At 40.6% G+C, this 27,273-nt stretch overlaps 1 protein-coding gene across 6 annotated transcripts in view; it reads left to right on the top strand.

Annotated features, from left to right (window-relative positions):
- Positions 1-27,273, top strand: part of DNAJC7 (DnaJ heat shock protein family (Hsp40) member C7) — a 36,856-nt gene that overhangs the window by 5,389 nt on the left and 4,194 nt on the right. For 2 of the 6 annotated variants that reach the window (XM_071210659.1, XM_071210657.1), the window contains exons 2-12: positions 11,828-11,916; positions 12,687-12,811; positions 13,211-13,324; positions 13,977-14,051; positions 20,141-20,259; positions 21,041-21,194; positions 21,733-21,897; positions 22,761-22,852; positions 25,861-25,934; positions 26,330-26,476; positions 26,700-26,845. In XM_071210659.1, the coding sequence (XP_071066760.1) occupies positions 12,689-12,811; positions 13,211-13,324; positions 13,977-14,051; positions 20,141-20,259; positions 21,041-21,194; positions 21,733-21,897; positions 22,761-22,852; positions 25,861-25,934; positions 26,330-26,476; positions 26,700-26,845 (1,209 nt within the window). In that variant the 5' untranslated portion in view covers positions 11,828-11,916; positions 12,687-12,688. Of the gene's footprint in view, positions 1-2,438; positions 2,598-11,827; positions 11,917-12,686; positions 12,812-13,210; positions 13,325-13,976; positions 14,052-20,140; positions 20,260-21,040; positions 21,195-21,732; positions 21,898-22,760; positions 22,853-25,860; positions 25,935-26,329; positions 26,477-26,699; positions 26,853-27,273 lie in introns of all 6 variants that reach the window. The other 4 variants (XM_004472430.3, XM_004472427.5, XM_071210658.1 and 1 more) reach the window with 3 other exon arrangements.

Raw genomic sequence — 27,273 nt, 5'->3', positions numbered from 1 at the left:
AGGTATTAGTTTTATATTTTCCTGAGAAGCTGCTGACTGCTTTACTTTATATGTACAGTGGCTGAGGTGACTAGCAAGAAGGGACTTGTCCTGGTATCTCACGTTCGTATTTGCTGGGCTGGGAAGCAGCTTGGTGTCTCAGTAGTCTTTTTTTTTTTTTTTAAGATTTTATTTATTTATTTATTTCTCTCCCTCCCCCCCCACCCCGGTTGTCTGTTCTGTGTCTATTTGCTGCCTCATCTTCTTTGTCCACTTCTGTTGTTGTCAGCGGCTAGGGAATCTGTGTTTCTTTTTGTTGCATTATCTTGTTGTGTCAGCTCTCCCTGTGTGCGGCACCATTCTTGGGCAGGCTGCACTTTCTTTCGCGCTGGGAGGCTCTTCTTATGGGGCTCACTCCTTGCGCGTGGGGCTCCCCTACATGGGGGACACCCCTGCATGGCAGGGCATTCCTTGCGTGCATCAGCACTGCACTTGGGCCAGCTGCACACGGGTCAAGGAGGCCCAGGGTTTGAACCCGGGACCTCCCGTATCAGTAGTCTTTTATTGTACTAAAATTGAGAGATTTCAAGTTGTTCATCAGTAGGGGAAACACTTCTGTGTCTTATTAGCGTGTAGCTAGCCGTGGCTGGACCATCAGGCCTAAAAGAATCAAGAAAAGCCAGGACATCCTTACTTGATTCCTTGAACTGATAATCTTGACTTCTCTGAATCTCTTTTCCTGTTGGAAGAAAGTAAAAGCAGTGATTATTAGGCCCTTTCTTAGTGCCTAGGCATTATAAACTCTTTGTGGATTAGGATTTTCCCTTTCTCTATCCATGTTGGTGGGAAGAATGAATCCTGAATCCATATCCCAGGGTGTGTTGCAGTTATTTATTATTACAGTTTTTTTACCGCAGCTTCTTGTGGCCTGTATTAGTCCGCCAAAGGGGTGCTGATACAAAATACCAGAAGTCTGCTGGCTTTTATAAAGGGTATATATTTGGGGTAGGAGCTTACAGATACCAGGCCATAAAGCGTAAGTTATTTCCCTCAGCAAGGTCTATTTCCATGTGTTGGAGCAAGATAGCTGCCAACGTCTGCCAGGGTTCAGGCTTCCTGAGTTCCTCTCTTGCCAGGTCTTGCTTCTCTCTGGGCTCAGGTCCTCTATTTTCTCCACAAGGTCAGCTGTAGACTATCAGGCAAATGGCTCTGTCTTTCTACCGGGGGTTTCTGTCTAAGGAGCAGTCTCTATTCTTCTGTGCTCTTCTCCTGGCTCAGGTCCTCTCTTCCTGGGGCTTGCTTCTCTTTCCTCTTTGTGCTTACTTCCCAGCACTCCAGCTCAAGACTCCAGCATCAAACTCCAAATCAAAACTCCAACAACAAAATCTCCATCAAATGGGGGAGGTTGTTAGTGTGGGAGGAGTGGGATGTGGGAATGGGGGGTATAAGGGAACTTCTTATGTTTTTCATAATGTAACCTTTTTTGTGATGTATGTATCTTCAAAAAAAATACAATTTGCAAAAATGATGGGGGTAGGGATGTGGGTTATATGGGAACCTTTTACCTTTTTTTTAATGTAACATTCTACATGATCTGTTTAATTTAAAAAAACTCCATCAAAAAGCTCCAACTCTGTCCTTTGCCATGCCTTTTATCTGCCATGCCTTTTATCACCCTACTGATGTGGCCCAATCAGATTTAATTTAATCACGCCCAGGTACAGACCAGTTTATAAACATAATCCAATATCTATTTTTGGAATTCATAACTATGTCAAACTGCTACAGGGCCTTTTAGAGTTTGTGGTCTTATTTAACTGAAGAGTTCATGAGGGTGCTTTCTTCCTTACTCTTTTAAAAATATTTAAGAATTTGTCCTTATAATCTTCCTCTTGAAGTTCTAGGACAGGCACTTAGACATTTCAGTAAATACGAAAACTGAATGGAAATTTATCTTTGACCTTGAGCCCAAATCAGTGAGAAATACTGCTCTCAGCAATTTCTTTTGTTATATTTTAAGTGTGGGGTCTGAGATGAAGAAATGGAAGATAGGACAAATGAGTCATGATTAAGGAAGGGATAAATCCAGGAATACAGAATCCTGAATACCAGATTAATTGAAGCCTGATATTAAATGGCAAAACTATTAAATAATCATGATAACTAGAACATGACAACTGGAGAGGAAGGGTCTCTCTCTGTGGCTCTGAACTGCTTTAGTTCAGATACACATATTAACCAGAGCCAAGTAAACTTGAGTAGTTTTGATAAAATTTTGGGCTGAGTGGCAGTTACTCTAGTGTCTAGACTATTCCCAACGACCAGAACTCTGATTGGCTTAAAGCCCAGCTCAATTGTACATTCCAGCCAATCAGAGATTAGCTTAGTCATTGAAGGTAGTATTTTTAAAGTTTTTAAAAGCTGAATACTGGGCACTTGCCTTTGCTTTCTTTCTCTAGGACTTTAGAAGATTGGAGAACAATGGTCAGCAGCTGCCTAGGTGACCTGTGGCCTCGTGCACAGTACCTCTGAGATCCCATTTCTCCCTTATTCAACTAATGTTTGGTCCCCTTTCTCCAGAGCTGAGTGATGTGGAAGTTACTTAGAGGTCGTTCCAGGTATTCTTTTAAACTCTCTGAATTATAGCAGTAAGAGCAGGATTCAGAGTGCAGTTATTCCTTTAGTCTCTTCATTTTATTTGAATTACTTTTTTCTTTTCCAGCCAGATCAGAACAGTAATTCCCATGTTTTACCACACCATTGGCAGGGGTGTGAGTTGTTGAAGCTTTTGAGAATGGTAATAAGAGGAATATTTGACTTTCAGGGAGGGTCTCATTGTGATTTTCTTTTGTCGTGTCACTTGCAGCTTTTGTGGGGAGGCTAGATTGACAGATAAAGTGGTAACTCTTTTTCCTGATTCTCTGTAGAAGGACAAAAATATTAGGCCGTTGGGGAGGATATGAGAGGCAAGGAGCGCCCTGTCTTGTTCTTGGAGTTTCTGTCCTGGGAGTTCTTCCTAGGGTACTTTGTTCTGAGATAGTCAGCCATCAGTTGAACTAGGGAACCAAGAGAGCTTTGGGAAGCAAAATGCCAGTTGACAATCCAGACTTCCCACTCTGGTCCCCACTCCCCTCTACCCCCACATAAAAGAAAATGGGCACCAGCCTTTTTCTCATAATTCCTTAGTTTTAGATTTTTTGATGAGTGCCGGTACCCCCATGAGGGTAATGAAAGATGTCACCAAATGAGGAATTGAGGGGAGGAAGGTGGTAGGTTTGGGGATGTGTTGGGAAAACAAATCTCTGGCTAATGCCGAAAAGCCATCGACTTGTAGCCTCAGAGTTTCTTCAGGGAAGCTTGTTTCACAGAGGTAAAGGTAGCTTTATGGTTGGGTGTAAATGAATGTTAGGTAGATACCACAGATTGTGACACCTCCCATTTAAGGAACCTAGCATAAGTTTAAAACTCACAGTTGGGGGCGTTATTTCTGTGGGAACATCCGTCTTCCTGCAGTGATCGGATTTCCATCAGGAAGGCGACACAGCCCAACTCCAGCCTGCTGCCTGGTGTTCTTACCCTACTCAAGCGGTAGAGAGTGCTATTGCCTTTTGTAGACTGTCTCCTGGTTTTCACTTGGTGCCTCTTGGGTCCCTCCTGGCTTTGCCCCTGGTGAGGCTCCCCCTGAATGTTTGAACTGGTGTGTTAATGAATTTTCATCAACTTTGTATCCCACTTTCACTCTTTGGGTGAAGGCAGAGCAGAGGTTTGTTATAATTGTGCTATTGTGTTTTGAAGTGACAGCAGACCTTGGAGTTAATTTGCCTTGACAAATTATGGAAGGTTGTAACCTGTTTGTTTTATGTCCCTTTTTTATGTCCCTCCGTGCCTGGCAGATGTTCATTTGGTGGGCATTCTCATTACCTACATGAATGAACTGGAAATTAATTGCAAGGGGAAAAAAAGAGGGACTTGAAAGGAGCCTAAGTATTAGAAAAATTCATTGAAAGGAAAATAATACATGCTCTTTTTGAGTAGTTTAGAAATGTTTTGTTCACTGTCTAGTATTCACTTTTTTTACAACTAATATCAAAACAAATCTTTGTTTTTCTTAGAGGCAAAAGCAGTTTGACACCCATGAGTTAGCTTCATTATGTAAAAATTTTTTGCTATCAGGATTTATTCTTTAAATACCATTACTTACATTTTTTAAATGAAAACATATTTTGGCTAATTCTGAAATCATTTATTTGTTTTTTCCTTTTCCCTCATCATGAATATTGTTTTTAAATGTTCTATGCAAATTGGCTTCTTTTTTCTTATAGTTTTTTGTTAATATTTTCTAAAAATGTAACATCAATCATTAAGTGTCATTAGAAGGTTTAATTTTGTATTTCTTATGTTTAGTCATAGTTACCAAAGTGTGTAGCTTTAAATTACTTTTTTCCTTACATTAACTCTCTACACAAATGTTTTCATTCATCTTCATAAAGTGGGGGAAGGGGAACTATGTCATTGTGCTTGCCTTTTTATTTTTTTAACATCAATTTTAGTGATACATATTAATAAAGTATACAGTTCATTCAAAGTGTACAATCAGTGGTATTTGGTTTAATCACATAGTTGTGTATTCATTACTTCAGTCATTAGCATTTTCATTATTTCAGTAATATAAACAAAAAACTAACAAGAAAATTCTTTACCTCTCAGTCTCTCTGTGCTTCCCCTGCTGTACATAGCTGCTATTTCAGGCATTCTTGCAGTTATTTATTTATTGAGCAGTTTTGTTGAGATATAGTCACATACCATATGATCTATCCAAAGTATATAATCAGTGGCTTTTAGTATAATCATAACGTTGTGTATTCACCACCACAAAAAAATTTAAAACAATTTAATTACGCCAAAAAGGAAAACTCCACACCCCGTAACAATCCTTCCCCAGTCCTACATAACCACTACTCTAATCTTTATAAATTAATTTATATTTACATTTTGTGCCAGTGGACTCATAATGATATGTACTACTCTGTCTGATTTCTTTTTTTTTTCTCTCCCCTTCTCGCACCCCCCAGTTGTCTGCTCTTTGTGTCCATTCACTGTGTATTCTTCTGTGACCGCTTCTGTCCTTATCAGCGGCACTCGGAATCTGTGTTTCTTTTTGTTGCGTCATCTTGTGTCAGCTCCCCGTGTATGCGGCGCCATTCTTGGGCAGGCTGCACTTTCTTTTGCTCTGGGCGGCTCTCCTTACAGGACGCACTCCTTGCTTGTGGGGCTCCCCTACGTGGGGGACGCCCCTGCGTGGCAAGGCACTCCTTGCGCACATCAGCACTGCGCATGGGCCAGCTCCACACGGGTCAAGGAGGCCCCGGGTTTGAACCGTGGACCTCCCATGTGGTAGGTGAACACCCTGTCCAGTTGGCCAAGTCCGCTTCCCTGATGGTAACATCTTGTAGTATTAAAACACATTTTATTTATTTTTCCATAAGACTGAAGTGGTACACATTAGGCTGTGTTAATCATGTGAGCAATGTGGGGTATATAGAGTAAAGACAAGCTGTATACATTAGGGCATGTAATTATGAAGTTTGGGAACTGTAAAATATACTGTATATATGTAACTCTCATCCTAAAAGTTACCACAAAGGCGGAATTGAAAGCTTCATGTCTGCGTGAAATTTCCTTTTTTTTTTTTTTTTTTTTTTTGGTTTGAGGTACCAGGGTCACAGATTGAACCCCAGACTTTGTATGTGGGAAGCCAGCACTCAGCCACTGAGCTACACCAGCTCCCCTGAGTTGGTGAGTTTTTTCCCCCAGTTGTTTTGTTTTTGTTTTTAGGAGGTACTAGTACTAGGGATCAAACCCAGGACCTTGTATGTGGGAAACAGGCACTCAAACCACTTGAGCATCCATTCCCCTCCTGTATTTTTAATGTGTATGAGGGACTTAATTTTTCTTGAATATTAAAGTCTGCCAGTTGCTACCAAAAAAAAAAGTTAAAGCAGAAGCTGTCTGTTCTATAAAAAATTGGGGAAAGGAAGCTGGGTAATCTACCTTTGTCAGTAGATAGCAAAGGGAATAGAGCCCATCCTCTCTTTTCTCTGGACCATTATGAAACCTTTATTTCCACCCAGCAGGCACTCAGATATTTGTGGGATTGTTTTGAGTGTTTTGAGTGATAGTGGCTTCCACTATCAATGTGAAACTTAAATTAATTGACATTTCACCCCTACATTAGTAGATTTTGGTAAGATGGAATAGAAGTCGGGCTCCTAGGCCCCTTTTACTTTATTCTTTCATGAAGGTCAGAAAGAGTACAACATGGAACAGGTCATGTGACATGCCATTAGGGACAAGAGTCTCGGACTGTAGGAGAGTAGAAGGAATTTCTACTTACATTGGCCAAGATCCTGAAAATTTTGAAGAGCGAAGGAATTTTCTAGATCAACAGGCAACTGGTAAATTTGGCTGAATAAATGAAATGAGCACAACAATCATAGAGGAAGGGAGACTCTGTAAGTAGTATTTTTATAGGAATGCATAAAGAATATTTAACTCACTGGCAATATCCAGTACTGTTTATTGTTAACACCCTGAGTCATTGGGGAAAGGGAAAGGCATCCTTTTAAGGTTCTTCTGCCAGGAAAATATTCTTCAAAATCAAAGACCCCGTAAACACTCCTCTACTCTTGACAAAAGAAGTATTTTCATCCTGAGTTGTAATTTTAGCAAAGGTGGATTCTTCTTCCACTTCAGGAGTAGCAGAATACATCAAGAAAATGCAAGAAAAAAGAGACCACTCAAGCTGCTGTATATGTTGTTTTTTTTTTAACTTAAACTTCAAAAAAAAAAAAAATAACAGACAAAAGGCAGTTAAGCTGCTGTATATGTTTTAATTTATTATCAATACTATTGGAAGAGCTGAACTTTATTAAAAATATATTATCCTAGTAAAATACTTGAAATAAAATCAACCTGGCTTCTTATTTTGTCATACTAAAAATCTAGTCAGCAATTCCTAGGTTGCAAATGTTACAAAATAGTGAAACCATGCTAGTCTTTATTTTTCATGCTCTGGGGTCAAGTAAATCTTGAAATAGTATTGTACAGATAGGAATCTCATCCTTATTTTAATAATCTACAGATAAGTGATATGTCAGAATTCTCCCCAAAATTGTCTGACATCATAGCCCAACTGTTAGGATGTTTTGAAAACCACCACACAGTGAATCCTCCAATAGTAGAGATTGAGTAAAGTTGCTGAAATAATTGCTAAAAGATAGATTAATTGGCCTGTGGCAAAGATTTTTCTTAAGTGTTCAATTTGAAAGTATTTAGAGAGAAAATGGAAATTTTTAGTATATGTGCTGCTGTAGTAAGCATGGAAATGGAAATTTTTATGGGACTTCTAATTTGGAGCACGTTGTAATGTCAGCTAGGGTGTTTTAATTTTTAATTTTTTTTTTTTAGTTGAGCTGTAAATGTGCAAAGTTGGCTGGCAGTCATAAGCCCAAGTTGTTTGATTTTCACACCTGATGCTGAGCCCTGCTAAGACCTGTCTGATACCAAATGAATTTCTTGATAGTGTTTGACTGCTAATTTGGGAGAGAGAATATAACTGCCTGATTAGAGGACATATTGTGTGGTAGAGCAGGTTTTCAGAGTTGCAGTTTTCTAATTGGCTAAGTTAGTTTTGAATAATAAATGCATTTTAAAATACCAAAGCAGTCCAGGAGTGGAACATATTCTCTTATATCTGTCAGAGGAAAGGCCAGGCTCTCTACTGCTGACCTTGTTGAGTGAGAGACCCTTCATCATAAATCCAAAGAGGGCAGATTTTTTAAAAAACCTTTTAGTAGCTGTTTTCATAAATTTTTTTTGCTGGGTATTAAAGTAAAAGGCCTGGATTGGTGGAGGTAGTCATTCCCAGCATCTCTAGATAAATCAGAGCTGTGAAGCTTGTTCTGAGTGGTGTTGACTTAAAATTTGGGTGGGAATGAGATAAATTAGTTTTCATGTAAAAACCTTGACAATGACAGAATCTAGTGGAAAAAACAAAGGACTAGGAATTAGAAAACCTCTGCAGCCACATGGGTGCCTCATAGCTCTTCCATTGTTGAGAATAGGTGATGATATTCCTCTAACCACTTCAGAGGCCTTTGTTTGAGGATCTTCATTGGAATTGCTTTGAAAATCTGAAAAAGTGCTAAAGATATCGTGTAGCTGTTCATCGCACAATCAGGTCAGTTAAGGCCAAGTCTGTTTTTGCTGTGGTGTAATATTTCAAGATTTAGTCTGACCTTTATTTCCTGCCCATAGAAAATAATCTGTAGTTTATATTTAGTCTCTTTTTGAAATCCTTTACCTTTTTCATTGGTCTAGATGAATCCAATTAATACTGATTCTTCCTTTCTCAGTACTGACGTGTATCCAAGGTACATGCTGTAACCTTACTTTGGTCATCAGATGGACTAAATAGTATTAGTTGTGTAGAGTGACAGATGCCACCACAAGATTGCCTTCAATTCCAGTGTTAACCACCTTTTCTCCTTCTTTTACCAGTCCCATGCCTTTGACATCTCATCCTTCAGTCCCTTTGCTGTAAGGGCAACTTGAACAAGCTGCAGCCCTTTCTCAGACTCCCAGGGAAGGACTTGAATGGATTTGACCCTGGAATTGTTCCTGATGCAGCTTTGTTCAGTTCTTGCTGCTGCCATACTGGATTCCAAAGATTCACTCTTTCCTCAACTGGTCTTGCAGGGTCAGGCCCATTGGTTAAAGCTTACCCTCTACTGGTGGGGAGATTCAAAATGAAGGAGGAACTCCAATTTGGACATTGGACCTTGGGGCAAAAAATAAGCATTTAGTTTGAAAGCACTAAGTACCCATTGTTTAGACAGCTGTTAATCAACCCCGTTTCTATGAAAATAAGTCCTTTTCATGAGGCACTTGTGTGGGAATAGCTAGTTCTGGCCTGATGCTGTGTAGTGTGAGGTTAAAAACATGGTAACTTGTCACAATACAATTCTTGTTCTTTCTCCTGTGAGCTGACTCTGCATTACTTGCTTTGTTTGCTCTAGAATGGAATCTACTCACCATTTACTAAACTGAAATGCATTTCTTGGGGGAGGCAAAGTTCAGTTCAGTAGACCTTGTGTCTTAGAGAAAAAGGAGCTTAGGACATGAAGGAGCCCTGTACCCTTTGTGACTAAGTATTAGGAGTATAATTTAGCTTGTTTAAATCTAGTGTTCAGTTCTGCGGTTAGATTTTATATGCTGGGATTATTTTATGTCTTAGTTTAAAGAAATTCATATTCATTGCTCATGTCTTTTTTTTTTTTTAAGATTTTTATTTATCCCCACCCCACCCCCCGCATTGTCTGCTCTCTGTGTCCATTCGCAGTGTGTGTTCTTCTGTGGCCGCTTGGATTTTTGTCAGCAACACCGGAAATCTGTGTCTCTTTTTGTTGCGTCATCTTGCTGCATCAGCTCTCTGTGTGTGTGTGTGGTGCCACACCTGGGCAGGCTGCACTTTTTTCGTGCAGGGCGGCTCTGGGGACACCCCTGCGTGACATGGCACTCCTTGCACACATCAGCACTGCCCGTGGGCCAGCTCACCACATGGGTCAGGAGGCCCTGAGTTTGAACCCTGGACCTCCCATGTGGTAGGCGGATGCTCTGTCATTTGAGCTAAATCCACTTCCCGCTCATATCTTTTTAAGTACTTAGCGATAGGTAAAGGTGAGCATTAGACAGAAAGTTTAGCATAGTAGAAAGTGCACAAGCTTTGAAGTCTGACATGTGTGGGTCCATATTGTGACCTTTGGCAAGTTATTTAACCTCCAAGCCTTAATTTCCTCCTTTGAAAAATGAGGATAATGAAACTCACCTGATTGGTTGTCTAGTGCCTATAATATGTGAAAAGTACCAGCCCTCAATAATTTAGAATAATCTTTCACGGTAATCCTTTGCATTTTTACTAGAAGCCAAAGCTGAGCTCACTTACCACCAAGAGAATAGTGTTTTAGGAAAGAAGGGTCACTTTTCTCATAGTACTACAGATTATTTCAGTTTTGACCAAAAAGCTTTATACGATTGACACACATCTGTCCAAGTTTCTTTTGTCTTTCCTTAAGGATTTGTATATTCTTAGCTCAGTCGGCTAGACCCTTTCAGGTATAGCTTGGGCCTGCTCTCTCCTTTGGTATTTACTACTACATTTCTTTACAGCACTTTGGCTCAATTTCTGAAATCCAGTGCTGGGGAACACCTTTCTTCAAATCTCTTGGCATGTCTGCTCTTAAAGCATAGGTCCTCAAAATTTTTATAGTACTTCATTTAATTTTGTATTATAGGATGGTGTATGCCATGTAGAAAGATTGCAGTTGGTCCCATAACTCTTAAAGTTGGGAGATTCTTCTTGAGAACTTTTCATAACAGAAGACCTCTTTTCAGCATTGTAACAGTTGGTATAGTAAAATTACTCAAGGAGGCTTTTATCTATCACAGTTGAAATCAGTATTTCTAGATCATTCCCATTTTCCTTCTCCGTTCTTCTAGCAGCCTTTCATATTAGTAGGGCTTTCCAGAACAGTGATGGAGAAGAATGGAAAGGGAGTATCACCTCAATAAAATGAGGTCAGCTTTTCCAGTTTGTAGTTTAAAATATGTAAGTAAATAAATTACAACTCTCCCGAATGCCATTATCTATAGAATCAAGCTGTCAGCTCCCAGACCATTTCCAAGCTTAAGAACTGTGACCACTTCAGGCAGCCTTTCAACTGTCTGTGTGTGTGTATGTGTGTGTACAGAAACAGATTCTTATAACAAAAATATTCAAATATTTACTTATGTTGCAGCAGTCATTTCAGTAAAGAATTATCTTTGTCACTCAAGTTGGTCAATAGACTTATACTGCATATCTTTGATAGGGGTTATTTTTTTAAAACATTGATCATATCAGATTTGATTCTAGTTCCTTGGTCAGGGACATAATCCCTAATTATTTAACATTGTCCCTTCAGGAAAGTATAATTTGTTTAATGGCACAAATTTAAAAAATGGATCTTAAGGGTAAGGGAAGAATTCTGGTATTATCCACCTGCTTTGGTATGGAAGGTGCTGTAGGGGTACTAAAGGACTAATAAGTACCTACAGAATCATGACGGGCAGAAGGAATACTTACAGGTGGTACATCTTAAAGCATGGTACTGGCAGCCTGTATCTTGTATGCTGCTGTCGTCCAAGTTCTTAGTTTCTGCTGTCATTCATCTCTGTCCTCTATCTTAAACACTGATATGCTAAGCTTTTAACTCCTTTGCCACCTGCTTTTCTTCTAGTCTTCCAGTGACAAATGCGTGAGCTACTTTTCAAGAGAAAAATAAATCATTGAGACACTAAGGATATGACCCAACTCACAGTGAGAAATCAGTTGCTTCTGAATAGAATTACCTGTTTGCTGAAGAGATAGTAGTTGTGGTATAGTGGAAGGAAATAGATAATAATGAAAACAAAACAAAAAAACCAGTTGCTTTGAGAGAGTCTCTAAATTTTCCTGTCCTGAGGGAGGATGACTACAGGTAGGAATAGCAAGCAAGGTGAGGCAGTCAACATGAGGTATGTTTTGTTTTTTGTTTTTAAATTTAGTGTGAATGTATCTGCATGACAAAAATAACCTCTGAAGGACTTGGGTTCTCTTTCACTCCTTCAACATATTGAGCAAGTGTAAATTTCTTCAGATATCATGCTGCTTTCACCTCCCTGTGGTGGGACTCTAGGCCAGAGATCAGTCCCATGAGGTTACAGAAGTTATTACTAGATAGAGTTACATGATTTTCTTTCTCTTTTTCAGGGAAGCAGAGTCTTTCAAGGAACAAGGAAATGCATACTATGCCAAGAAAGATTACAATGAAGCTTATAACTATTACACAAAAGCCATAGGTGAGAAGCATCTGGTACTCATGCTAGAAAATACTCATTTACTAAATACTGTTATAAATAACAGTAGCTTTTTGCCTAATGAGTTCACAGCTGTTACTGGGTGAACTCTGGGCTGATGACCTCATGAGACTATAAAAAGGATAACTTTTTCTAGCTTAATAGGTAGTTCTTTGATGATTTGGCAAATTATATAGGCAATTCCAGAAATTCTGGATGTTATGGAAAAAAGATACTACCTAAATGCATCTCAACTATTTGCTAGTTCATTTACCTAGAAAATGGCTTTGTAGATAAAGTCCAGTTCCAGTTTCATCCCCATACTCAATTTGCCAGGATAATTTTTTAAAATGTATTTTTTACTTATTTTTTAAAAATACATAGATCACAACTGTCAGCATAATTTTAATTCCATGTCAGCATTCTTCTCACTTAACATGCTTACAAGCTGTCTCCCCACCTCCAGTTCAATGACTGTAAATTCATTTTAATGTCTTATTACATAAAGCACAGTTTGTTTAGAAGATAAATATGCTGACTCCTTCCCCCAAAAGGTCTTCTGTATACATCAAATCTAAGTATAAATGATTTTAAATTGGTTCTACCATTGCTGCTGTCTATTTGCACAGGTAGTGAAAAATTGTAAACTTAGTATGTCAGGATTCCTGTTATGGTTTGATTGCCGTGGCATAGTTCTAAGGGAGGTGGCCCTGAGTTTTTGAAGCAATAACCCATGCTAAATTTTGTTTTACATTCTCCTGCCTTCCCTATAGATATGTGTCCTAAAAATGCTAGCTATTATGGTAATCGAGCAGCCACCTTGATGATGCTCGGAAAGTTCCGGGAAGCTCTTGGAGATGCGCAGCAGTCAGTGAGGTTGGATGACAGTTTTGTCCGGGTATGTAATAGATGGGGCTATTTGGGGAAAACTGAGTTGCTGCAGTTGAGCTCCTTTAGCCCAGGATTTCTCAGCCTGTCACTGTCAACATTTTGGGCCAGATCATTCTTTGTTGCTGGGAGCTTTCCTATGTATTGTAGGATGTTTAGCAGGATCCCTGGTCTCTGCCCACTAGACATCAGTAGAATGCTCACCCCCACAACACCCTCATTGTGGCAACCAAAAATGTCTTCTGACATTGCACATGTTCCTATGGGGGCAAAATCACTCCTGGTTGAGAACCACTGCTCTGGTCTTTTTCATCCCGTGTTAGTTTTGTGTGTGTGTTTGTTGCTGTTTATTTCTTCCTACTTGACCAATCATTCTCCTTTTCTTTTCTTTTTGTGTTTCTTCTTCCAGGGACACCTGCGAGAGGGCAAGTGCCACCTTTCTCTAGGGAATGCCATGGCAGCATGTCGTAGTTTCCAGAGAGCCCTAGAACTGGATCACAAAAACGCTCAGGCGCAACAGGAGGTAGGTCTGATCCTGTCTTTATCAAAAGTGGTATATATAAAAAAGGTGATAAATTTTTAAAAAGTGGTATATTTGGGAGGAATAGTGACAGGACATTTGTCATGAAGCACCTGGATAACTACAGGCAAATCCCATCAGCTCCCTGAGCATGTTTCCTTATCTGTAAAACGAGCCTTGAATATAATTTCTAAATTCATTCAGCTTTTAAAATCTGTGAAAATTAGAGGGATCCTGAGATGGCTGTATGTGTGTGGGGGGGGTAGGCAGATATTTCAAGGCACTGATTTGAGTGAGGTTAAAAAATTGGAGTAAATTCAAATCCTAATTAAATTGGTAGCAACTAGAACTTGTTTTACCTCTGACTTTCCATTTCCATATAACCCACTTTTAATAAGAAACTCAAAATTTCTGCTCAATCCCTGACAGTGCATTTTTTATGTTTATTCCTGACTTTTAAATTAAACTAGGAATGAGGATTGAGCCTTAGCCTTTCTATTAAAGAGTCTTGGCTACATCGTCTTCACTGGATTTGTGAAAAGTCCTTGGTTCTTATGTTAATGAAAGTAAAAATTCTTCAAGGACTAGTTGATTTTTATGGTTGTTGAATCTAAAACATCATTAGAACTTTTCTATGTCTGGTTTTCCGGTATAGTTCAAGAATGCTAACGCAGTCATAGAATATGAGAAAATAGCAGAAACGGATTTTGAAAAGCGAGATTTTCGGAAGGTAAAGTACAACACCTGCCCTTTTTCACAAAGTTTCTATTTTGTTTGTGTGTGCTTGATAAATTAAGAGGAGTGGTATGGTACTGAAGATCTAGAATAGTTAATTTTCTACTTTAATGCTTGGTGTGATTTTTTTTGTCACTTTAATTTGGCTTTAACTTTCTTTTCTATCTTACCTCTCTTTTGATTTTTTTCCCTAACATACTTAACTTTCTTAATTATATTAGGCTCTATGATAAATATTAGGCTCTTTGATAAAAAGCAAAATGAGTCACTTGATTGTGTTCCCAATTTAGAGGTAAGACAGTGGCCTAAAATTTTGCCAATTGGAATTAAATATTGCATTTGAATAATCCATTTTGATGTGACTAATGAAAACTGGCTTTCATTCCTTTTTATGTGAACTGGGATGGATCTATAAAATCAAAATAGGGAAAGCCTCTTTTTAAGTAGTGCATTTAACCTGTCTTCATCACTTTTTTGGCCTTAGTCCTTTCTACAGAAACATGCTCCTGTCCTTTATGGAACTATTCATAGTTCTTGCAAATTTATATGCCAAACGAATTAACATATCTAAAACATGTGAAAGGTATAAAAATTCTAGGTGTTTTTCTATATCTTATAGTGGTTATGCCTGAGCTATAAAATTATTAACTCGCTTTCTTAGATGGTACTTGGAAATAGCTTTCATTGGAGTTTCAAAAGTAGAAGTAAATGACCCAAAAAAGGTTTGAAACCACTGATCAGGGGAGAAATTTAGGATCACTTTCAAGAAGTCCATGAGTACCATCTTAGGAGTAAGTTGTCAATTTGTATGTGGTATTTGCTCAGTATTTTCTATAGCAGGTGCTCAGTAAATGTTTTATGATAGGGTACAGTAGGAATCACTCTTAAGTCACACACTGTAAAGGTCTTTTATTTGGAAATAAAGATATCTGATTAGCTTATTCAGGGATTCAGTATTAACTTATTAGCATCTCTCTTCTCTCCATTGGTTTTAATAACCACAGTGTCTTTGTAGTGTCGTTCATAAGTTTTGTTTGTTTTGTGTGTTTGGAAAGAGATTCTCCCCCCTGTCACGTTTTTTGAGGTTTACATAGGCAAAAGCTTTGTCTTGAAAGGCAGTCTTTTGGCTTTCTTTTTTCTCTAGCCCACTCTGGAGCCAGAACCCCCAGTTTGTGACAGAATCCTCTGTTTGTGACATCCCAGCCCCCCCACTATAGCTATGGTGATGTCACAAATGAAGAATTATGATCCCGGCAGGGGAAACAGATGAACTTGGAAGAAACAAAGATCTTCTTTGCCTGCAGCTGTCCCTAGTCATGGGGAGGTGGGGGGTGGGAAATAAAGTACCCAAGCCTCCAAGTGACACTCCCCAGGATGAGCAGAATCATCTCTGTACAGAATGTTGTGAAGGCAACAGGGTGTGGCTGCTTACATTTTAGGTAACCTCCTTTTTCCTCTCTCATTCTTTTCCAATTTAAAGGGAAAAATGAGCACCATGACCCTACATAATACCTGAATTTTGATACTGTCCTTAGAATGTCGAGGACAATAACTGCTTTTGAAGGAGAGGCATCCTTATCACTGCTCTGCTGATATTGCAGAAAATCTTCTTCGGCAGAATAGCTCATGGTGTTTACCTGCTTCCCCATTTTTTAAAAAGAATTTTGAATAGCTGATACTCATGGTAGATATTCAAGCTTGAAAATATCCTAGGTATATACCCAAACAAATTGAAAACAGGTACTTAAATAATTGCTTGGATAACATAGCATCACCATCCACAATAGTGAAAGGTGGAAACATCCCAAATATCCATCAATGGATGATGAGTAAACAGATTGTTTATACATACAAGGGATTGTGATTCAACCGTAAAAAGGAGTGAAGTACTGATAAAAATTGCAACGTGTATGAACCCTGAAAATTATGCTGAGTGAAAGAAGCCAGATGCAATAGGTCACATGTTGTATGATTCCATTATATGAACTATCCAGAATAGGTAAATTCATAGAAAAGAGACAGAAAGCAGATAGTTGCCAGGAGTTGGTGATGGGGAGGGGAATGGGGAATGACTGCTTAATAGGGACAGGGTTTTCTTTTGGGATAAAGAAAATATTTTGGAACTAGATAGAGATAGTGGTTGTACAACATTATGAATCTACCAGGTGCTACTGAACTACATACTTTAAAATGATTAATTTTATGTGAATTTCACTTCATTTAAAAAACAAAGGTAGAAAGCATGAAAGATAGTAATGAATGTCCCCCACCTTTTTCTCCATCTGCCCAGTTCCCATACTCCTAAGTAACTATCGTTTCTTCTATTTCCATCCACAGTTTTGTTCTGCATATGTGAGGAAATACAAATATAGATTATTATTTTTCTACCTTTTTTACATGAAAGGTAATACACTGCACATACTGTTCTGTACCTTGTTTTTTTTCCTTTAGTAGATCTTAGAGGGGAAACGGATGTGGCTCAAGCAGTTGGGCTCCCATCTACCATATAGGAGATCCTGGGTTCGACGTCTGGGGCCTCCTTGTGAAGGCAAGCTAGCCCACATGGCAAGCTGGCCCAAGCAGAGAGCTGGTCCATGCAGTTTGGTGGCCCTCATGGTATGCTAACCCACATGGTATGTTGGCCTGCATAGAGTGCTGACCCGTGTGGGGAGCTGGTGCAGCAAGATGACACAACAAGAAAAGAGACACAGAAGAGAAATAATAAAAGACGCCGCGGCAGATCAGGGAGCTGAGGTGTTGCAAGAGATTTAGCGCCTCTCTCCCACTCCAGAAGATCCCATGATTGGTTCCTGGTGCTGCCTAAAAAGAAGACAGGCAGACACAGAAGAACACACAGCGAATGGACACAGAGAACAGACAGCAAGAGCAAAACAATGGGGGGAGGGGGTAAATAAATCTTTTTTAAAAAATAGATCTTAGATGTCTTTCCATTCATTCAATTTTAGAGCCACATAGTATTCCATTATATTGAATGTATATGCTATTATTGATAGGAATTTGAGTTGTTTTTGCTTCTAAATTTTCAGACTTCATCTCTTTCTGATCCCTGTGGCCAGATTCCTTGGGCCATGAGGATCAGGCCCTCATGAGGGAATGGGTGCCTCTTAACTCCATGTTCCTCCTTTGGGTTATTTGTTCTTGAGGAAGAATACGACTTAGCAAGAGTCTCTCAGTAAACCTCAGAAATAGTGACTAAACCAAAAATAAAAGCTCAAAGAACAAACTTCTGTAGAGAACAAATGGAAATATATATGGAGAACTTTTATGACACTGAAAGAGTAATCCTCGCCTTATTTGTTTGTTTGTTTTTGTGATACTTGGCTTTTGGTTTGTATAGCAACATTTTAGAAATGGTAATATGATATAGCCTATTCAGAACCATTTAAAATGAACTCTTGGGAAGCAGATGGGGCTCAAGCAATTGGGCTCCCATCTACCATATGGGAGGTCCAGAGTTCCATTCCTGGGTCTTCTGGTAAAGGCAAACTGGCCCGAGCAGAGAGATGGCCCACACAGAGCTGGTGCAGCAAGATGATGCAACAAAAAGAGACAGGAGAGACAATAAGAGATGCAGCAGACCAGGGAGCTGAGGTGGTGTTAGAGATTGAGCACCTCTGTCCACTCCAGAAGGTCCCTGGATTGGTTCCTGGTGCTGCCTAAAGAGAAGACAAGCAAACACAGAAGAACACACAGCGAATGGACACAAAGAGCAGACAGCGAGTGCAAAACAATGGGGAGTGGGGGTGGGGGGGATAAATAAATGTAAAAAATAAATAAAGTGAACTCTTTTATTGGTATATCTCTGTACTAAAATATAGATAGAATGGTGACCTCTAAGGCACTAAGGTACTTGATGAGATGTGAGGCTCCTGGCAGAGGGAAGGAGGCAGCTTTCAATAACAGGGAGCAGTGAATCTATACCAGGTTATTTTTGCTATTCTTTGTCTTGCTCAACAGGCTAAGCATGAGGAGGTTTGCAGTGTAGCAAATTACATTTCTCCCCTAGAGGATATGAGCTTTGATCACAGTCACTCTGAGTATGATTCATTATGGGGCAAGGCTAGTGTGGTAATTACAGTTACATGTTTTAATTAATTAATTAATTTATTTATTTTTAAGCATTCCCACTGTTTTTTGTTTTTTGTGTTTTTTTTTTAAAGATTTTTTATTTATTTAATTCCCCCCCCCTCCCCTGGTTGTCTGTTCATGGTGTCTATTTGCTGCGTCTTGTGCTGCATCTTGTTTCTTTGTCCGCTTCTGTTGTCGTCAGCGGCACGGGAAGTGTGGGCGGCGCCATTCCTGGGCAGGCTGCTCTTTCTTTTCACGCTGGGCGGCTTTCCTCACGGGCGCACTCCTTGCGCGTGGGGCTCCCCCACGCGGGGGACACCCTTGTGTGGCACGGCACTCCTTGCGCGCATCAGCGCTGCGCATGGCCAGCTCCACACGGGTCAAGGAGGCCCGGGGTTTGAACCACGGACCTCCCATATGGTAGACGGACGCCCTAACCACTGGGCCAAAGTCCGTTTCCCTAATTTATTTTTTTTTAAGATTTTAAAATTTTTTTAAATTTCCCCCTCCCACCCCCCATTGTCTGCTCTCTGTGTCCATTGTCTATGTGTTCTTCTTTTGTCCACTTGCATTCATGTCAGCGGCACCGGAATCTCTCTCTCTTTGTTGTGTCATCTTGCTGCGTCAGCTCTTCATGTGTGCGGCACCACTCCTGGGCAGGCTACACTTTTTTTGCATGGGGTAGCTCTCCTTGAGGGGTGCACTCCTTGAGCATAGGGCTCCCCTGTGCCAGGGTCACCCCTGTGTGGCACAGCACTTGCATGCATCAGCACTGCACATGGGCAAGCTCATCATACGGATCAGGAAGCCCTGGGTTTGAACCCTGGACCTCCAATGTGGTAGGCGGACACTATCAATTGAGCCAAATCTGCTTCCCTGCAGTTACATGTTTTAAAGTCTTCTTAGTATCTATGTTCCAGTCCTGTTTTGTTTTTTTTTTTCCATTAAAGATTTAATTTATTTATTCCACACACACACACATTATTTTTTGCAGTTGCTGTGTGCTTTCTGTGTCCATTTGCTATGTACTTTCTGTGCTTGCTCGTCTTCTCTTTAGGAGACACCAGGAACCGAACCTGGGACCTCCCATGTTGAGGAAAGATGCTCAGTCACCTGAACCTCCTCAACTCCCTGGTTTGTTGTGTCTTTCATTGTCTTTCCTCTTTGTGTCTCTTTTGTTGCATCAGTTGATGCACCTACCTGCTGCGCCAGCTCACTTTCTCTGGGAAGCACCAGAAACTGAACTTGGGACCTCCCATGTGGTAGGCGGAAGCCCAGGCACTTGACCACATCTGCTTCCCGTGTTTTGTTTTGTTTTGTTTTAAGATTTATTTTATTTATTTATTCTCTCCCCTTGTTGTTTGTACTCACAATCTGCTCTCTGTGTCTACTTGTCTTCTCTTTAGGAGGCATCGGGAACCAAACCTGGGATCCCATGTGGGAAAGAGGCGTTCAGTTGCTTGGGCCACCTCAGCTCCCTGCTTTGTTGTGTCTCTCATTGTCTTTCCTCTTTGCATCTTCTTGTTGCATCATCTTGTTGCAGCAGCTCACTGTCTTGCTCGTCTTCTCCAGGAGGCACCGAGAACTAAATGTAGGTCCACCTGTGTGGTAGGCAGGAGCCCAAGCGCTTGAGCCTCATCTGCTTCCTCCAATCCTGTTTTTAATCACTTACTAGCTTTGGTGACTCTTAGTAAGTTACTTAAATCTCTTGATGCCTTGGGTTTCTCAGCAGTAAAATAAGGGAATAATACTACTTATCTCACAAAATTATTGTGAGAATGAAATAGATTAATATATAAGTTACTCAGTAAATGTCATTATTATCATCTGGATCTACTGCATTACTGCAAACTCTGATATTACTCTCCTTCTCAAAGGTGAACCCAGGAAGCTTCTTTTAGCTTTGAATGAGTCTGTTACCTGTGCCTAAACTGATGTGAAAATGTTTCTGGAGTCCAGGATGAAGAGCCTTGTTTGCTTTCTTTGTCTCCATAGGTGGTTTTCTGCATGGATCGTGCTCTAGAATTTGCTCCTGCCTGCCATCGCTTCAAAATCCTCAAAGCAGAATGTTTAGCTATGCTGGGTCGTTATCCAGAAGCACAGTCTGTGGCCAGGTATGAAATTAGGCCAGTTTGATAATGAAATGCCAGGTACTACTGGATTACTACAGTATTAATGCTATTTGGCAGCTCTCTATAACGGAAGTTAAGATACAGTCTGTGAGTAGCACAGCCAGTGCTGACCCAACCTTTCTGGGGCTTAAAACCAAAAGTTAGACCAGATTTTAAAACCCTTGAGAAAAACCCACAGCCAACATTGTCCTCAAAGGTGAAAGACTTGTTCCTCAGATCTGGAAGAATGCAAGAGTGCTCACTTCTATCACTGCTATTCTACATTTTACTGGAATACCCACAGGATGTATTGGAATGTATAGGTCCTTGAACTGTATGTGAAAGAACACATGTGCTGCATGAGTTTTTTTTCTCCTTTGGAGAGGTACTTCTCCATGGGTTGGCAAACCCTTTTCATGAAAGGTCAGGTAGTCGCTACAGCAACTACCCTGCTGCCATTGTAGTACTAATAGCCTTAGGTGATAGATAAATGAAAGGGTGTGACTCTGTATCAGTAAAACTTTATTTACAAAAACTGGTGGCAGGCGGGGTAGTTTGCTGACTCCTGTTCTAGTCTAATAAGGATTGAGAAACACAAGAAGTGAGTTAAAGATAAATACAGGTGGCTTATTCTGGGAAGGTGTGGGGAGAATTCCTGGGAAGATGTCTACCTTTTAGTACTTAGTATCAGATGAATGATCAGTGAAAAAATTGGCCACAAATAGCAGTAATCGTGGAGACATACCAAACCTCAGCTGAATGTGTCCCTTTCTGACTATTGCAGTGACATTCTACGAATGGATTCCACCAATGCAGATGCTCTGTATGTACGAGGTCTTTGCCTTTATTATGAAGATTGTATTGAGAAGGCGGTTCAATTTTTTGTACAGGCCCTCAGGATGGCTCCTGACCATGAGAAGGCCTGTGTTGCTTGCAGAGTAAGTTCTAGGCACCAGATTTGGGTGGGAAAGGAAGCTCCTCCTTTGGCCCTTTAAGATTGGTGGAGTAGTAGAAGGTTTTAGAATCACAAGGAATGTGATATGTCCTCTTTCTGCTTTGAAAGATGCTTGGTCTTTTCATTAGAAATGATATCAGGTCTGCTTTTATTTATCTAAAGGTAAGATAACATCATTATAGGGTTAGATCCTTTTAATACCTTAAGTGTGTTTGTGTTGTTGTTGTTTTCTTCTTTTTATTTACCCTTAGCTGAAGAAATGACAGGAATGCTTGCCCTGGTGAGAGGAGGCAAGCACTGAGTGACATAGGTCTCATTGGTATATTTTTTTAAAGCTTGGTTTCCTCTTCCTACTCTGTAGGAAGTAGCAATGATCAACTGAGTCGCCCAGATTGGGGGGCAGGGTGGCGCACAGACCTGTGTGATGCTGAACTACTGGGTGAAAGGACACTCTGGCCTCTCTGTGCTATGGTCTGAGCCTTTCTAGATGTGTAACTGACCTCCCTTTTTTATCTCCATAGAATGCCAAAGCACTTAAAGCAAAGAAAGAAGATGGGAATAAAGCATTTAAAGATGGAAATTACAAACTAGCCTATGAACTGTACACAGAAGCCCTGGGGATAGACCCCAACAATATAAAAACAAATGCTAAACTCTACTGTAATCGGGGTACGGTTAATTCCAAGGTAAGCACTTGGTCTGAGTCTTGGGGCCTATGGAGATATTTTTAAGGGACATCAAAGAGGTCTTGGGAAATCTACGCAATGAGGGTAAGCCAGAAGAAAGGAGAAAATTTTTTCTGGTTACTATCTCAACTTGTTAGAAACTACCTTCTGAGAGGCAAGCTTTAATTTCTCTTTTCTGTGGACATTTGGAGGCACTTCAGGACAGTTTGGAAGAATAGTCCCATGTCATCTTCCTTAAGGTCGCTTCCCCCCTGCAAGAGAATGGCTAGGGGCTTTGGGATGATTTTAAGCCAGTATCATTGCTGCTTCTTGCTTAAGCAAGTGATCCTTTCTTTGTAGAAGTGATTTGGGAGAAACAGAGTGTGTGGCAAACTTAGTGTTTTTCTCCAGCATGACCGAACGTCACCGTGCTCGGTTGAACATGGCCTGAGTGCCCCTGTAGTCCTAAACTCAAGAAATAAGCCAGGCTCCTTGCTCTTGCAGAATTCTTATAGTTGAAAATCACCATAATTCTGATCTCTTTAGTTGTTCTCTGGGAAAATGCAGGGCAGGAACTACTCTTCTTACTTCTTTGTCATGGGTAGACACTTAACATGGAATGACAGAGGTAGTGAATCCCTGCAGATAAGTGTGCCTGGCTTGCATCATAGAAAAGAAACCAATTCCGAATTCAGGAAGGCTGCCTAGTACATAGTTATCCTTAGTACTCTGAGATACAGGTTTTCCCAGTGACCAAGAATAAGTGTGACAATTAGGGGGCCACGCGTGACTGATGCTTTTAGAATTCTAAAGCCATGCTCACAGCTTCTGGGCTCCCTCAGTCACCAAAGATGGGAAGTATGACTACTCTCTCTCTCCTGAAGCTTAGGAAACTAGATGATGCAATAGAAGACTGCACAAATGCAGTGAAGCTCGATGACACTTATATAAAAGCCTACTTGAGAAGAGCTCAGTGGTAAGTCCCTATGGTGGGTGGGGGGAAGAGGGAGTGGCAGATGGCCTACTAGGGGAATTGCATTATGGATAACGGAAGCAGACCCAGGGATATTGTGAGGTCATTTGGTCCTTCCCCCTGCCTCTAGGTGGGATTGTTCCAGCCCTAGACTCTCTTTATAGACCTCCAGCGGAGGAGATTGCACAAGCTCCCTCAGTCTCCCATGCCTGTGTCTAACGCCCCTCACGGTCAGTAAGTTTCCTCTGATACCTGACCCAAACTCCTGTTGTTAAAGATTAATAAGTCTATTTCCTTTGGAGATTTTATTTTGTGTTGTACACTTTTGCTCTAACTTGGCACAGTGCTTGACACATAGTAGTGTTCACTCAATAAATGTTTTGTTGAATGAATGTAAGGTGCTTGGAAGAGGAAAAAATAAAGTGTCTCTAGGAGACAGTTGAGAGTCGTGCTTATCGTGTTTGTTCTGGACAAAGGTTATGTTTGGAAGGGATTTAAATTTAATCTGACTCAGCCTCCCAGCAGTATAAGGAACCCCCTTTTGAAACATTCTGGATAGGTAATCTGTGCTTGAATGTTTTGACAAGAGGCAGTTTATGAGCCAGCACATGCCTGCCTTCCAATACTAGATGTGCCTTCAGAGTCAGGGTGCTTGTTCATTTTACTCCCTGTCTATTTTCTCCAGAGAGGAACATTAACAATGGCTTGGAAAGACCACTCTCAGATAACCATCTCTTCTAATTTCAGATTATTGCCCAAAGAACCTCCTGTCTTTAAAGTTTCTAAATGAAGACATATTTATACCAAGCCCCCAGTGCTCCTTCCACTCCATATTATGCAGTATCAATATCTAGAAAGCCAGGTGATATTAATGAAAGCTAGGCCCGTTAACCAATGTCATGTAAAATATCTCATGGACTACCTCCCATTTAGATTTTAACCCTTCCTGCAAGTTACCTACGCTTAAAAATAGGAAAATTGCTTCTCTATGTGGTGTTCTTTTTCTTAAGTGAATTTATACATAGATCACCAAGTCTGGCAGAAACAGAAGTGCACAGAGAGTTATAGATAGATTCTGTGAGACCAATCATCAATCATCCCATCTTTGAAAAACACTGGCAGACAGAAGTAGAAGCTTTGGAAGACAAAAGAGTAGTCTTTGATCCACCTAAAGTCTTATTTCAACAGAAGCAAAATGGTATATGAGTGAAGATGTTGACTGCACTTTTATCTATTGTAGCCAAAAGTGGAATCACCTAAATGTTTGGGGTGGGGGTGGGATGACTGGATACGTGATCAATTCAGTGAATAATTTGCAATCTTTAAACAGAATGGAAAGAGAACAGAAAATTTGCTAGAAGTATATTGGGAGAGAGGATTATTTTCTTTATGTTCATGCAATAAGTAAGTCAGGAATTGCTTTGATGAGGCAATTCCTTATCTTTGTGATAGAAACAACTGTCCTTCTCTGGCTCTGCCTTTGAGATCCTACCCTGGAGGGAGATTGAGCACTGTTTGGCACAGTTGGCTGAGTGTTTGGAACTATGACCTTAGCAGCTGGGATTGACAAGAAGTATTGAAGAATCGCTCAGGCCAAAGCCTTACCGGAGGCCTACCCACTATCCCAATCTATTTCAATTTACCCCTGAAGTTAGAGAGATGCCAGATCTTTGCTACATCTTCCATTGTGGGATGTAATTCTCCCTTTTTTCCTAAAGTCCTGCTTGCTTTTCTACTTTTCTTTTTCTCAACTTTTTAGTTTTAAAGTGGAAGTATATTCTTGAATTTAAAAAAAGTTGTGAAGTAAAAATGCTAATTACTCTAAAACTGTTTAAAATGTTTTATATGAACTTGAAAAGTTTATCAGAGTTACTCAACAGATTATTCTATGCCCAGTGTTCTCCATTACTGATTTTCCTCCTCGTAAGCTGCTAAGCTTTTTCTTCAAATCATACTACACCTCAGCCTGTCAATGGGTTCTCTGAGCTCCTAGTAGCATTTGTGCCTTGTGTCTGTAGGGCATTAGTTTTGTCACTAAGTCCTAAATTGAGATGATGCCAGAAAATCTGATGTGTCTGTAAGATGCTGGGCTTCTCTTTTGCCAGCCATATGCATTGCACTTAACCCCTTCTGGCCCCCAAGCCTGGTGGGACTCAGATGTTTGCAAAAATGGGCTTATGTGGCAGCAGTGAAATATATTGGATCTCTTGTGCAGTGGCCAGCTGCACTGCACGGTGACTTCCCATTTCCCAGCTGATGGTGTCTGCCTCTGGAACTCTATCACAGTGTTTTAGTTTCTAGGTCATTCTTGGTGCTAGTGAGCTTATCAGGACATGGAAATGCCACTTGCCTCTGTGGAAGAGAGACTTAAAAGATCTGGCCATCAATATATTGAGCTAGATTCCTTCCATCTTGAGCCATAGGCCCCTGCTTTCTTCTTAGCTACCAAAATAGAAGCAAACCTCTGTTTTGAGTCTCCTTTTCTATCTCACTTACCTATAGCTCACACTGACTCATCTTAATAGACACATTTACCAGTAGCCACCACCTTGGCCTGTTGAGCTGACCTTCTAGAAGGGTCACTAACCCCACTCTGACTCTGGGTTGGAGCTAGCCCTGCATGTTTATGGCATGATAGGTTTCAAAGCTCTTTCATGTCTATATTTCACTTTTTATTTTTTCTCGTTTGTTTCAAACCCAATTAATTAGCTAGGTGCCTTTTTTCATAGGTGGTCCAGATCCATCTTTTTGGTGCCTCTATGTCAAATCAAAAGGAACTTTTCCCGTTGTTGCTGTCTGCTCAGAGCAAAACATCATTTCACTGATTGGGTGCAAGTGCCATGAGGCCTCTTTCCTTGAGGAACTGTAGCTTATTCTTGGAGTGCTAAATTAGAAATGCTGTACCAAAAGTGTGTGTCTCTTGCTTGAGCCACCCCTCTTCCTCCTAGAGTGATATTGAAGGCCATTGTTTTATGTTTTGAGCATAGTATTGACCTGTATTTCCTTCTTAGTTTTATGGACACAGAACAGTATGAAGAAGCCGTGCGGGACTATGAAAAAGTGTATCAGACAGAGAAAACAAAAGGTAAAGGAGTTTGAAATCATTGGTTTCTCAGGGAACTGTATGGTCTTATGGACTCCAACACTGGACTTAGAAGTAGTTTGGTTCAGGGATCAGAGATGTACTTGAGGCTAAGTTGGTCACAAGCCAGAAGAAGTGAACCAGAGATCCTAGCTGGGTGCTGAGGTACCCATTCTCTGGTCCCAAATCCTCCCTATCATTCTCCTTCCTTCTCTGTGTGATGGAGCCAATGTGGGGAACCTAACTATGAGTAGATGTTTTTTAATCTCTAGAAGCAAGCACCATAAAAATCCCTGATATGGTTAACAAGGCTTATAATTCCAAGGTGGCTAGGCTGGGACACAGCAAGGGAAAGCCAGAATCAGAATTGTTCTTTGATGCCAGATGTCTTCCTCTAGAACACAAACAGCTCCTTAAAAATGCACAGCTGGAGCTGAAGAAGAGTAAGAGAAAAGATTACTACAAGATTCTGGGAGTGGACAAGAACGCCTCTGAGGATGAGATCAAGAAAGCTTATCGGAAACGGGCCTTGATGCATCATCCAGGTAGAGCCAGTGGCCTGGAAGGGACACAGTGGGAAGAGCAAACAGGAGGCTCATTGCCCAACTCAGTCTAGAATGAAAGTCTCAGAGAGGCTCTTCAGCTGAGGATATGCTGAGTTCCCAAATTTGGGAAAGTACTGAATTCTAAAATCAGGCATAAAGTCAAACAGAACTTTGTTTGAGACTGATATCATATGAGTTCTTCCCATACTCCTCCTCCCTTTAGATCGGCACAGTGGAGCCAGTGCTGAAGTTCAGAAGGAGGAGGAGAAAAAGTTCAAGGAAGTTGGAGAAGCCTTTACCATCCTCTCTGATCCCAAGAAAAAGACTCGATATGACAGTGGACAGGACCTAGATGAGGAGGGCATGAATGTGGGTGGTGAGTTGGTTGCGGCAGCCTGGGATGAATCTGGTGGCTGTGGGCTGTTAGAATTTTTTCTAAAGATACTCCAGAGGAAGAGTCTGTACATAATCAGCCAGTAACACTCAGTGGTTTATAAAATGCACATTTAATGAGTACTTCTAATGTTTGAGGCACTGTCTTGGGCATTGGAGATACAAAGATGAATCAAGCAGGTTCCCTAATTTCAAGGAGGCCCAAAGTCTAGGGATCAGCAAATCCTGACTCATAGGCCAAATCCAACCCCTGGTTGAAATGGAATGAGAGACATGGAATCAAACAAATGCAGTATGTGCAGCATATGCACAAGGTACAAAATAGGTGCCAAGGCGGTTTTGTGGTAAGCACTAGCAAGAGAAAGCTTGAAAGCGTAGTAAAGCCTTGTACCTTTGGGAAGTTC

The sequence above is a fragment of the Dasypus novemcinctus genome, chromosome 21 (genome assembly GCF_030445035.2).
Source record: "Dasypus novemcinctus isolate mDasNov1 chromosome 21, mDasNov1.1.hap2, whole genome shotgun sequence".
Lineage (NCBI taxonomy): Eukaryota > Metazoa > Chordata > Mammalia > Cingulata > Dasypodidae > Dasypus > Dasypus novemcinctus.
Note: the sequence above shows the minus strand (reverse complement) of the source record. Positions and strands in the feature narration are given on the sequence as shown.